This window comes from Terrapene carolina, unplaced genomic scaffold (genome assembly GCF_002925995.2).
Source record: "Terrapene carolina triunguis isolate 2854851 unplaced genomic scaffold, T_m_triunguis-2.0 Scaffold33911, whole genome shotgun sequence".
NCBI lineage: Eukaryota > Metazoa > Chordata > Testudines > Emydidae > Terrapene > Terrapene triunguis.
In genome coordinates, this window is record NW_020698262.1 from 13,874,741 (window position 1) to 13,887,952 (window position 13,212).

Below are 13,212 nucleotides of genomic sequence, written 5' to 3' on the forward strand. Positions count from 1 at the left end.
GTTGTGGTGGGCTCCAGAAATGTCACGTAGGGAGCCTGATATCCTGCTGGGCATTGCCGTGCCTGGTGGAGGGGAGAATTGCTGAGCTGCTGTGGGGATGGGGGGGAGGCTGTGACCCCATTTATAGGATGGGAGGAAGCAGGGACCCGCTGACTGCAGTAACACTCATCCGATGTTGGGCATGTGGCAGAGAGGTTCAGCAGCCTGAACACTGGAAAGGAAACCCTGTATATATTTGGGGTCACAAGATGATGGCAGGACTATGCAGACTGCCCCATGTCCACATGCTGTGGATGCCCTTCCCACATGGGCCTGAGTACCCATTTCCCAGGGCAGCCTGGATATAAGGCGTACCTTTTTAACAGTGACAGTCATTAACCACTGGGGCAATCTACCCAGGGTCGTGGCGGCGTCTCCAGCACTGACAACTTTTACATCAAGACGGGATGTTGTTTTAGAAAATCTGCTGTAGGACTTATTGTGGGGCAGTTCTCTGGCCTGTGCTATCCGGGAGTCAGACTGGATAAGCCCAGTGGTCCCTTCTGGCCTTGGAATCTATGCAGACCTCTGACACTGCAGCTCATGGGCACAAGCAGCAAGGCATGAGAAGGTTCCCCCAAGTCCTTCACAGCAGGCCCACACCTGCCCAGATGCACTGTCCCCGCTCGTAATGACATCCAGGAGGCAGCTGCAAGCAGCCACCATGTTATTACCCAGCTCCATGCAGCAGGCACGCAGGCCATGCAGGATGGGTCGGGCTGTGGGGAAGGTTTAAGATTGCCAAAGATGATCTGATGCAGGCAGAACAGGTGAGGGGCCAAATACTGACCCTATAGCTGCCCTACCCACTCTGATGACTTCCTGGCTCTCCCGGGTAGTTTGAACAGGCTGGCCCAGGTCCTTCCAGCCGAGGGCAATGCACCTTCCATTATTTCAGCCATGGGTTAGAAAGTCTGCAGCATATTCCCGGGTGCAGCCCTGGGCAGTTGTCTGTGCACCCGCCAGAGTGCAGGTCAGGTCAGATGCCGCACGGTGGAAGCAGATGATGCTTCAGCATCACGTGAGATGAGCCTGGGAAACACAACCGCAATTTGCCAGCAATGATAGGGTCTCAAGGTTTTCTCAGTGGCGGCCAGGCTCTGATCTGCGGTGGGTTTATTAGCAATAAATAATAGTTCTCATTCCTCTGCTCCTGTCATTCCAAAGGCTCCCAGAGCGTGTTCCAAATTACACACACAGCTCCAGTGAAATGCAGCCCCCTCTTGGGGGGAAGGCAGTAACCATCCATCCCTCCCAACGCTGTAGGGCGGTGACATACCCTCCTCTCCCAGGAAGTGCCATGGGACCTTTAACATCTGCACCGAACAGGCAGGGCCTCAGCTTGCCAGACAGTGAACTGCATGGAAATCGAAGTGTCCAGAGCTTCTCCTGGGGCACATGTTGCTGCTGGGGAAGACACAGGGGCTGTGCTCAGAGTCCATTCCTGGGGCTCCCAGAATCCAGGGGGGTGCGAATCCATCTCCCATCGTCCCCCACAGGTGCTGCACATGGCTCAGTTGAGATGGAACAGTCCTAGGATGCATTTGGCAAGACCCACAAGCACATTCCCTTGGGGCCCGGCATGCTCCTGGCTAAGAACCTCCCCCCGGGCTCCAGTCAATGGCACCTGGACAATCTCCCTGCCCAGCTCTCTACCCTAAGCTGTGGTTAACAGCCCCAGCTAGGGGAGTGGGTGGCTGGGGTCAGACCCAATGCATGACCAGACTTGCGGCTGCTGCAGAGTAGCTCCTTGGGGCAGGGACCAGGCCTTCTTTGTGACTTGTATCTGGCCAGGCACATTCAGTGCCCAGTAGCCTATGGAAGCTGAGCCTTGTGGAGCTGGGATGGAACTCCTTGGCCCCGCAACCCCCTACTGGGAGTGTAATTGTATCCAGGGGGAGGAACTGGCAGATGGGGGCCGAGGATCTAGGCACTCTTTCCTCATGCCCAGGGGTCCCTCTTTTTATGGGACCTGTTCAGCCAGGATTCTCCTAGGAGCATGTTGGGCTGGTGAGGTGCTGGGGACCCAGCATGGGGAACGTGACATTTCTGTGCTGCTGCAGATGCTGAGGAAGCTGAGGGAACAGGAGGAGGAGCTGGAGGAGAGGTCGACGGATGAGCTCGATAACCTGCAGAACACAGACTGGGTAAGTGGTGCAGGGTTGTCTCCCTGCGGGCGCTTTGATCAGCAGCTCTTGCCTTGCAGGAGACAGAGGTAGTGCGGGGCTGATGGAAACCTGTCCGGGCATTCTTGTTTTGGCAGCACTTGGGGAGAAGGGCTGGGATCCCGCGGGCCCAGAGGTGTGGGAACCTGCAAGCACCGCTGGCTTAGACGTGTCACTGGGGAGACCCAGTCATTCCTGGGACAGCAGGCACTGGGGTGCTGCAGAGACAACGTGCTCAGCCCTGCAAATTTATATCACCTCTGGCCAACAAAGGAGACGCTGATGGGCCATTCCATCCAGCCTGGCCTGATGGTGCGTGTGGGAGAACATCACGAAAATGGGGGAGCCTTTGGTGAGCTCCCCGAGTCCCCCTGGGGACCCCTTCAAGGACTGGCTACAGATCCCTGAGAGGCAGAACGATTGCGGCCATTGCGATCACTGGGAGGAGCGCAGAGAGTGTTGGGAACACGGAGGGGAGTGTGGGAGTGAGGTGCACTGGAGAATGGGGCACTGATCCTGCCTCCTCAGCATCAGGGTCATGATCCAGAGCCTTCCCCCCCCCCACCCCCAGGGAGCAGGAGAGCTGGGAAGGGAATGGACACCTTTGCAGTACAGACACTGCCCTCTCACCTCAGCCTGCCCAGCAGGGAAAGCCACACTAGCCAGGCCATTGGCTTTGGCATGGACCAGGACGTGGGTGGTCAGGCCCAGTGGTCGGAGCAGCGGCGCTCAGAGCCAGTGTTAGGAATCAGGAGCCCAGTGAAGGGCTCAGGAACCAGGAGGAGGGCTGGAACAGGCTGGAGCAAGGCAAACGCAGGAGAGATCGCCACTGCGGGCGGGTGTGTTGAGCAGCCATTGGCCAAGTGCTGCTGCTGGGCTTAGGAGCGGCCCTGGCAATGCTGCTCGGCCAGGCAGGCCATCTGGCCAGTTTCGGCTGTGGTTGTCAGCTAATCCCAGGCCCGGCTGCAGGCCCTCGTTCCTGACAGGCTTCTGGGCATAGTCACACGCTCTAGACTGGAAGCCGCTTGCCACCCCCATCGGAGTTAGAGATGGGAAGGGCAGTGGGAGGTGACCCCGTCCATCTCCCTGCCAGTGCAGAATTGTTCCTCACACCAGGGCTAAGCATGCTGCCATCCGCCCGCCAGGTCAAGTCCCAGTGGCGGGGGGAGCACACAGAGCCCCCGCTGGGCTCTGTTCACAGGGCTCATGTCCCATGGTTAGCTGGGGCTCCCTTCCCCCATGAGGAAACCTGTGATGCTGCGGGCTCATCTCCTCGGTAAGGGGCAGTTGCCCATTGTGTCTGTTCCAGGCCCGGCTGTGGGTGCAGCTGATGCGGGAGCTACGCGACGGTGTGAAGCTGAAGAAAGTCCAGGAGAAGCAGTACAACCCCCTGCCCACCGAGTACCAGCTGACGCCCTTTGAAATGCTGATGCAGGACATCCGGGCACGCAACTACAAGCTTCGCAAAGTCATGGTGAGCACAGTCATACCCAAGGGGCCTGAGCCACGGCCAGGGGGTGACTGCCATGGAGTGCAAGGGTCCTAGTGACACACCATCTGCCTTTGGGCTGGAGCCCCCCCACCTCCACCTCCTGGACCAGTTGATGCTGAAGGCCTAGCTCATCGTAGGGCTCACGCTGCTGCTGGGATACCCCTCACTGGGCATTTCAGAGCCACCCCCAGGGTAATACATGCCCCTCCACAGACCAACTCACCCTAGTGCCTCCGCAGAGCCAAGAATCCTAGGACTGGAAGGGAGTTCGAGAGGTCTGTGATGGGTTCCCCCCAGAGTGCCACCCAGAACTGGGGTATCACTGAGTCCCCTGACCCACCAGCCTGGGCTCCCTCTCACACTGTACTGCTATGACAAGGTGCAAAGCCCTCCAGCCTGCACTTTCACCAGCATTCACACAGGTAGGGACACACCCAGCTGCAGTTACATGCAGGGTCTCTAACCACCAGCATCCCAGCCTGGGATCCAGAGCAGTACGTCCTGCCCTGGTCAAATCTGGCCAGTCTATGGGTTTAATACCAGGTCCGCCTCCCCCTCAATGTGAAGAGAACAATGCACACTTGTGGCAACCAAGCCGAGATTTCCCCCAAGCACTCCAGTCACAGCTCACTGGTTTAGATTAAAACAAAAACAAGTTTAACAACTACGAAAGATGGATTTTAAATGATTATAAGCAAACAGATCAATGCAGATTACCTAGCAAATAAACAAAAAATGCAAACTAAGCTTAATATACTAGTGAGATGGGATATGAATTAGCTGATTTTCACCCTAAGAGATGATACAAGTAGGCTGCAGATCCTCAAGGGGCAAGCTGCCCTTGCTTTACAGCTTGGAATCCCCAGGTGTTTCATTCACAGGCTAGAAATGCCTTTAGTCTGGGTCCAGCACTTCCCTCCGTTCAGTCTTTGTTCCTCAGGTGTTTCCAGGACTCTTCTTGTGTGGGGAGTGAAGAACCCCAGTGATGTCACTCCCTGCCTTATAGAGCTTTTTGCATATGGCGGGAACCCTTTGTTCCAAAGCTTGGTTCCTAGGCCTGTCTGTGGAAAAACACTGACATCCCAAGATGGAGTCCAGCATCACATGTCCTTGTAGAGTCACAGCAGCCATCACTCACAGGCTGTCTGGAGTGTTCTCAGGGAGGCTCATCACCAGGTGGGAGATAAGCTTCTCCTAAGGCCTATTGTTCTCCCTAATGACTCACTGCCCTGAATAGGCCCTTCCCCACCAGGTACACATCCTGTCTAGGGGGTGTTACCAGGTGTAACTAGATTTGAAGTACAGATACATAGTATTTATAACTTCAGATACAAATGACACATGCATACAAAGAAGATAATCATATTCAGCAAATCATAACTTTTCCAATGACACCTCACATGACTTATCTTGCATAAAATATATCATAATATGCTATAATCATATCATAATAGCACTATGAAGAATATGGGGTGCAGTGTCACAAGGTCATCTAGTCCAGTCCCCTGCACTGAGGCAGGACCATCCCTGACAGGTGTTTGTCTAACCTGCTCTTAAAAATCTCCAACCATGGAGATTCCACAACCTCCCTAGGCAATTCATTCCAGTGCTTAACCACCCTGACAGTTAGGACGTTTTTCCCTAATGTCCAACCTGAGCCGCCCTTGCTGCAATTTAAGCCCCTTGCTTCTTGTCCTAGCCTCAGAGGTTAAGGAGAGCAATTTTTCTCCTTCTCCTTGTAACAACCTTTTATGTACTTCAAACCTGTTATCATGTCCCCTCTCAGTCTTCTCTTCTCCAGACTAAACAAACCCAATTTTTTCAATCTTCCCTCATAGGTCACATTTTCTAGACCTTTAATCGTTTTTGTTGCTCTTCTCTGGACTTTCTCCCATTTGTCCACATCTTTCCTGAAACGTGGCGCCCAGAACTGGACACAATACTCCAGTTGAGGCCTAATCAGCGTAGAGTAAAGCGGAAGAATTACTTCTTGTGTCCTGCTAATACATCCCAGAACAATGTCCTTTTTTTGCAACAGTGTTACTCATATTTAGCTTGTGATCCCCTCTGGCCCCCAGATCCCTTTCCGCAGTACTGCTTCCTAGGCAGTCATTTCCTGTTTTGTAGAGTCATTAACTCTCCCTCCTCTGTCTGCCCATCCCTCTCCCCACCAGGTGGATGGTGACATCCCCCCCAGGGTGAAGAAAGATGCCCATGAATGCATTCTGGATTTTATACGGTCACGGCCGCCACTGAAACAGGTAATGTCCGGGTGAACTCTGTAGTGCCCGGGCTGCGGGTTTCTGACTGACCAGACGCTCAAGGGCATGTGAGAATCCTCGGGAGGAAACCGGTTCTAAATCGCTGACTCAGTGAAAGAGCCTCCCTACCGAAGAGAGAGGCTGGCGCACTGTCTGGATTTTCTAGTGTCAGGAGCATTGCTCCAGTGTCCCCTTGTTACCCAGGGTTATCAGACCCCAACAGGCGGTGTAAGGAATAAATCAACGGGAACTCAGCGATTCTGTCTGACCAAGGAGAAATGCAAGTCAGCGTGCTTTTGTCTAACACTGCCGTTTATTAGATTTAAGCACACACAGATATAAGCAATAGGTCTAGAACATCCCAGATATTTACCTATATTCTGAGACGGTATTGAGTAATCAGTCACAGATCAGCGCTGGCCAAACGCCTTCCTGTTGGACTGCTCTCAAATACCCTGTATTATCTGAACTTTTTATAACTAACTTCTACTAAACACATAGTAGGGGTCATTATAATCTAAGTCATCACTTTTCCTAACTTTCAATAAACATTTACTATCAGAGGCATCTAGACTCAAGGCTGTCCATCCACATATCTTTGTTTCACTCTCTGTTATTTACTTTTTCTTCCCCTCCTCCCATACTGATTAGCAAAACTGCCAGTAGCTATGACCTTGCTTCTGAAAGCCTGTCTCCAAATTAACTCTTAACTATGTGGTGTTCTAGTTCGTTAATTCATAGTGGCTGAGTGCACTCTGGGGTATATGCTCCCCTCAAATCCAGCGCAACGCCCTTGTCCCGTGCAGTGTCCCAGCACTGGAGACTGCTCTCCTCTCCGCTTCCAGGGGCACTTTCCCCTTTTCCTGGCACTTGCCTAGTGAGGAGGAGCGGATGTGAGGGCCCTGCCTGCTGCCGGCTGGGGCTGCGGAGAGAGGCTCAGCTGGGACCCTGCTGGCATGAGCTAGTGGCGCTCTTCCTTCAGCAGAACGCCTGGAGTAACACTGTGCCCTCGCGGCTGGCTCCAGGGGCAGCAACATCGGCTCTGGGACCGAGAACCCCAGCGCTCTCTGTGGGCCCCGTTGTGATCTCTGCTCCTGGGGGGGCCAAGCACATTACACGGGGCGATAGCGCAGTCATGGTTACTCCCCTGTCCAACATGAACAGGCAGCCTGGGGAGACGGCAGGTCTCAGGCCAACAGTGCTCTGCCTCCACAGGCCACGCTGTCCTTGTAAAAACAGGAGTGGCAGCCATGTGACCTCTGTAAGGGAAGCGAGGGGCTGCCCGGGGGCTCCTTGGTTGGGGAAGTTTGGGCAGCCCAGGTTCACAGCTGCCCAGTGCAGCGTCTCTGTGCTAAGCGGCCTGTCTCATCTGCTCCTGCCCCTGCTGCAGGCGTCCGAGAGGCGGCTGCGCCCCATGCCCCAGAAGCAGAGAACACTCCACGAAAAGATTCTGGAAGAAATCAAACAAGAGAGAAAACTTCGCCCAGTCGAGACGCGGCGCCAGGGTCAGAAAGGTACCGTCCCAGCCCTCTCCAGTGGGGAGTCACGTAGCTGCGTGGCTCCATCCAGCATCCCCGGCCTTGCCTCAGCATATGGAACTTGTGGGGGCCCCCGAAACGCTGGCTCATCTGTGAGAGTCCTGAGGGGGGATGCAGGGCGCTCCAAAAGCTGCCAGCGAAGAGAAATCATAGGCTCTCGGGGAGCAGCTCCAGCCCTAACCCCCAGAGGGTGCTGTTGAAATGTGACCCATTCCAGATGTTCTGTACAAAACCAAATGCCAGATTAACAGTGCCCAGCACTGGCTGCCAGCAGGGTTTGAACCCAGGACATTCCCAGAGCCCCCAGCCCGCTCCGCTCCCCTCTCCCCTAGGCAGCGTGTGCGGCTCCTCCCTCCCACCTCCCCGTGCAGCGAGCTCTGTGCTCGGGAGGAAACTCAGAGGCCACGACTGCCCCAGTTTGAGGGGAAGGCATGACGGGCAGCTCTATCCCAAAGGTCAATTCCTTCCCGCTGCCTGCTGAGACGTAGCCATCCGGCATTGGGCTGGCCCTCTAGGCCCCATTCGCTGCATGAGTCCAGGTTTTGTGTGGGGCGCTAGCGCCCATCAGCACTGGCCCCCAGCCCCATGGCTGGGGTGAGGAGTTCCCTGTACTGTGCTCTGTCCATGCAGAGAGGTTTCATACTCACTTCCCTCCCATATGGGCTCAGGGGGCAGTTTGAAACTGCAGCCCCCTCTAAGGTATCCCTAGGCCACAGGGAAGCCCGCCCCTCTAGGTGGATACCATCCCCCCATCGTCCTACCAGCCCTGCCCTGAGCACCTATGTAAGTCTCTCCCCTCTCCTGCCTTGCAGGTTTTGGCTCCCTGCCCTGCATCCTTAATGCCTGCTCCAGCGACGTGAAGTCAACCTCCTGCATCAACCTCTCTGTACCTGACTCAAGCACCCCCGCCCAGCGCCTGCGGCCAAGGGTTCTGCTCAAGGCTCCGACGCTGGCCGAGATGGAGGAGATGAATATCTCTGAAGTAAGCGCTGGTTTTGTCTGTGGTCACTGGTGGGAGGATGCTCAGGACTGCTGGTATCGGTGTCATCTTCTGGGGCAGCGAGGGGATGGCTGGCAGGGAGACACAGCCCTTGACATGAGTGCAGCAGCATGGCAGAGGGGCTCTGTATCTGAAAGCCAAGTGTCCTGTGTCGCTTTGCTGGGCAGAGCTCACCTTCAAGCCTGCCACGTGACCCTTCTTGATGTCAATGGCACGGCCCTGCCCCCAGTACGTCGGGAGTTCTTCTGCTGGCTTTGGCGGGAGCAAGAGAGGGCTCTACAAGACTGGCTGGGCCAGGGTCAGGAATTGTTTACGGTAAGGGGGGGGCAGTTCCTGCTTGCCCCCTGGCAGCCCAGAGGGCATGCCCTGCCTTAGCTCCCCCTGAGTGGGGCCGCAATGGGGGGGGGGGGGGGCTGGCGTTGGGGCCCCCCGGCTGGAACTCCAGTGCGTCTTGCCAGCACTAAATTCTTTATTCAAAAAAATGAAGCAACGGCCCCAGGCTCCCAGCTGGGTGGGAGATCAGGCTCTCAGCCTCTCTGGGGCTTTTGTTGTGTTGCTTCCTTTCTTGGACTGACTGACCAGTAAAGAGTTTGTGTTGGTGTTGTGGTGGCACAATAAAAATGGCAAAAAGTTCAAAATACAAAGTAGGGAGATAAAAGAGAGATATCTAAGGCCAGGTCTACACTAACCCCCCCAATTCGAACTAAGGTACGCAACTTCAGCTACGTGAATAACGTAGCTGAAGTTCGAAGTACCTTAGTTCGAACTTACCTCGGTCCAGACGCGGCAGGCAGGCTCCCCCATCGACTTCGCATGCTCCTCTCGCCGAGCTGGAGTACCGCAGTCGACGGCGAGCACTTCCGGGTTCGACTTATCGCGTCCAGGCAAGACGCGATAAGTCGAACCCAGAAGTTCGATTTGCTTGCCGCCGAACTACCGGGTAAGTGTAGACCTACCCTAAGTCAATACAGGAAAAGAATATCAAAAGGGCTTAGGTAGGCATCATATAGCTGGTCAATAGTCTCGGCATCAGCAGTGTGGGGTCTGGGAAGTTCTCCTGATAGGCCAGCGCAAGAGGAGCTGCCATTCTTAGGGGTGTGGTGCCCTCAACTGCATCACAGAGGGCTGTCCCTGAGCCCCCAGGTGTGGCCATTTATCGCACACTCGCCATCCCCCTCTGAAACAGTGGAGCTTGTCCCAGAGGCAGCGTGGCAGCCTGAAGCCAGGCACTCTCTCACCAAGCTGAGTGAGGAAGGAGTTTCCTATAGAGGAGCAGCTTGTTCCCATTCCTCCATAGAAGTGGTCGGTAACGTGGCTCTGCTGATGAGATGGTGGCGAGGCGCTTCCATGTGTCTTTGACAAGTGCTGGGAGGTGGAATATGAGAGAGGGCTGGTACCCTTTGGCTACTGTTGGTCTCATGACTTGATTCAGCAGTGTTTGAGAATGCAAGTTGAGCATGCAAGTTTATGTAGGAGGACATTTCTGCTCTTAATCTTCTGAGCTACCTTGGTGAGGTGATCCTTGTAGTCCGTGTGCGGATTGTGTAAGGGTAGAGTTACTCCAAGATATACAGGCTTTGGATCATGTGTTAGTCATTCTCCATTCAAGAAAGGGTCGAGTTCTCATGACGCCTTGAGGTGATGGAGACAAAAGCATGATACCACACGGTCTTTGACATACTGGGCTTAAGTCTCCACTTCTTGCAATCGCCACTGACGGCTGCCGTGTGTTAGTTCAGTCTTTCTGTAGTCTCTGTCTCTTGGAATCAGGCAGATGTCATCTGCATTCTTGAATTACCTTGAAATTGTTGCAGGCAGATAATCCATAAATATGATGAAAAAGGTTGGAGCAAGAACAGATAGATCCCTGAGGGAGTCCATTCTTCTGGGTCCGGAATGTGCTCAGTTTTTTGCCTAGTATCACTTGGAATTGTCTGTGCTGAAGCATCATTTCCGTAGCCAGAACAACCCATGGAGGTAAAATCTTGATCAGGCCAGCGTGCCAGACGGTATCATATGTTGCTGTCAAGTTGAGAACCTCTGTCCCTGTCTTCTCTTCCTGCTGGAAACCATCTCCTATAGAGGTGGTAAGAGCAAGAACTTGGTCACAAATGCTCCTACTAGGTCTGAAGTCTGCCTGGTCATCACCCAGAGCCGCCTCTACTGTGAGCATCCTTCTCCCAGAATTAGTTACTCCAGAAGTCTGTAAACATGGCTCAGAAGTGATCTTGGATGGTAGCTAGCTGGAAGGGGTTTCCTGGCTCTGGTGTAGCTGTCGCCCTAGTTTTCCACCGTATCTTAGGCATCTTGTCCAGTTGGATGACACAGGATATGAGAGTAGACAGCAATTTGATGCTCTTTTTACCAAGGTGTAGTAGCATTTCTGGAGAGACCTTGTCAAGGCAACCTGCTTCCCTGTGGCTCTGTGCTCTCTCTGCTTCCTTGCTGTGGGCGTCCATGGCAGTTACAGAGCGGCGCTCCGTTTTCTGAGCTCTTTGTCTTTTTGCTCGCTTTACCTGGACAGGGCTATAAGGAACCAGCTGATGGTGAGTGATGGGAAGGGGAAAGGACAGCCCTGATGATGGATGGGATCTGTGCAGCCATCTCTCCAGTACCATTTTCCCAGGGGATGGATTGCACCACCCAAGATGCCCTCTCCATGGGCTCTCTGGGCACAGTAGGGTGTTGACGCTGCTCACAGTGGGTGCAGAGGGCACCAGCCGGGCTGGGTCAGGGACCTGGCACTCCAGAAAGCTGCCCATTGGCAGCTGCAGGACAGGGGCACTTTTACAGCCCAGGGCCTGCATGTTCATGTTGCTCTGTATGCCTTTGCAGGAGGAGGAATCTCCAAGCGCTGAGATGGGGAGGGAGCCTGGCTTAGGGCTCCCCCTGAAGCGTGATCGTTCCTTCTCTGAACAGGACCTGGCCCAGTTCCAGAGCGAGAGGGGCACCAGCCAGCCCGATTCAGGGTATCTGGCACCACGGGAGTCTGAGCCAAGACCCCGCTCAGGTAGCATGAATACTGCACGGATCAGCATGGAAACCAAGGGCAAGTTCCTCCTACCTTCCCTTCCCTTCCCCTCCCCAGCTGATACAGCCTCCCTGTCCCCCCCCCCCCCCGCCCCCTTCTGGAACTGCACCTGTCTAGAGCAGCTGTCTCCGGAGGCACTGGGGATTGCACCTGCAAAGGGGACACAGGTGCGATCCCAGCTCAGGCCACCGTTCCCCCCTCCCCCGCTAATGGAAGGTGCCCCCCCTTAGGAGACTTTGCAGCGGGGTGCCAGGCTCCAGTCAAAGTCCGGGTTTGGGGACCAGCCCTCGTTCGTATTGGCTTGCCAGGAGCTCCTTTGCATCTCAGCTGCACAATGTAGAACCCTTCAGTGGTGCTGGAACACTTCTTATAGTGGGGGAGCTGCGCCCCCCCCTTACCCTGTCCGCGCCCCTCGCTGCCCCCTAGAGCCGGGGCCAGGAGCAGGGCCACGGCTCCAGGAGCGGGGGGACGCGGCAAGGGGACCGAGGCTGGGGCCACAACTGGGGATGGGCGGGGAGCCCCAAGCGCAAGGCGGCAGCTGGGACCTCGGGCACGGAGCCAGAAGCTGGGACCCCGGGAGCGGGGCCAGGAGTAGAGCCCCTGTAAATCCTAGGGGTGCTGCAGCACCCCCCGCACCCTTAGTTCCTGCACCTGTGGAACCCTTTGCTGGTTAGCAATGCCCAGAGTCTTCTGCCCTCTGTGGATGTTGTAGCGCAGCACTGGGCCCCTGCAGGACACCCCAAAACCACCGTCAGGGTTCTCCCTTCTCCCTAAGCTCTGCACCTCTAGAGGACACCTTGTGGCACACAGCCTTTGGCTCTGGCCCTGTTCTGTGTCACTCCCACATCCGGCTCTGTCCCAGCAAGAAGTGCAGTTGTTGGAGCCCATTCCCCACGCTGGCCACTGCCAGACCCTGTACAGCCTCCTTCCCACCAGGCCCCTCTTAGTCCTAGTCCCGGGCCGGAGGGTTCCCAGCCTCCCTCTCGGCTGATGATCAGGGAGGAGCAGAGCTCAGCAGGACTGACTCTGGCTGCCTGCGTTATTCTCGTCCAGGTTCGTTCCCAGCCAGTTACCACCAGATCCCACCTAGCGCTGGTCCACTCACGGCCGACCGCGGCTCCCTCGGGGCTGTGGAGGAGAGTTCAGAGGGCAGCTCCAGCTCCACCCCAGACAGCAGCTCCAAGCATCTGTGGCTGGTAAGTGTCCGATTTGCATACGTCCGAGCTGTCCGGCGCTAGAGCCCTGAGCCGTGCTGAGCAGGTCCCCCAGTATGTCAGCGAGACGCCCGTTCACAGCCAGAAAACGGCCGACTCCTGATTCAATAACGTTGGCTCCCCCCGGGGGGGCAGCCAGGCCAGACCGGATTGCACCAGGTTGCCGTGGGGCTCGTGGGCTGGGGCTCAGGCTGCTGCTAGTGGAGGGACACCTGTGAGTAGAGGAGGATGGTCAGGCTGCTGGGGCCGGGGGCAGATCCCCCTGAAATTAATTGGACAATGTTGGTCAGTTTGCCCTGAGCTCTGGCCTGGCGCGGCTTAGTCTCTACTTGCAACATTCTTGAAGGAGGGTGAAGCTCGGAGTGGAACAGCAGGGGGCTGCGGGTCGGGATTGAGGGGCATCAGCAGAGCTGTGGGTGGGGCAAGCCAAGGCTGGAGTAGTGGGGGCTGTGGGTCGGGATTGAGGGGCATC

General features: G+C 55.7%; 1 protein-coding gene across 1 annotated transcript in view; it reads left to right on the forward strand.

Annotated features, from left to right (window-relative positions):
* LOC113409607 (protein spire homolog 2-like) overlaps positions 1-13,212 on the forward strand; it is a 39,543-nt gene that overhangs the window by 21,653 nt on the left and 4,678 nt on the right. The window contains exons 4-10 of the mRNA XM_026663730.1: positions 2,103-2,186; positions 3,514-3,678; positions 5,871-5,957; positions 7,348-7,471; positions 8,308-8,477; positions 11,331-11,505; positions 12,580-12,722. Coding sequence (XP_026519515.1) covers positions 2,103-2,186; positions 3,514-3,678; positions 5,871-5,957; positions 7,348-7,471; positions 8,308-8,477; positions 11,331-11,505; positions 12,580-12,722 — 948 coding nt within the window. The remainder of the gene's footprint in view (positions 1-2,102; positions 2,187-3,513; positions 3,679-5,870; positions 5,958-7,347; positions 7,472-8,307; positions 8,478-11,330; positions 11,506-12,579; positions 12,723-13,212) is intronic.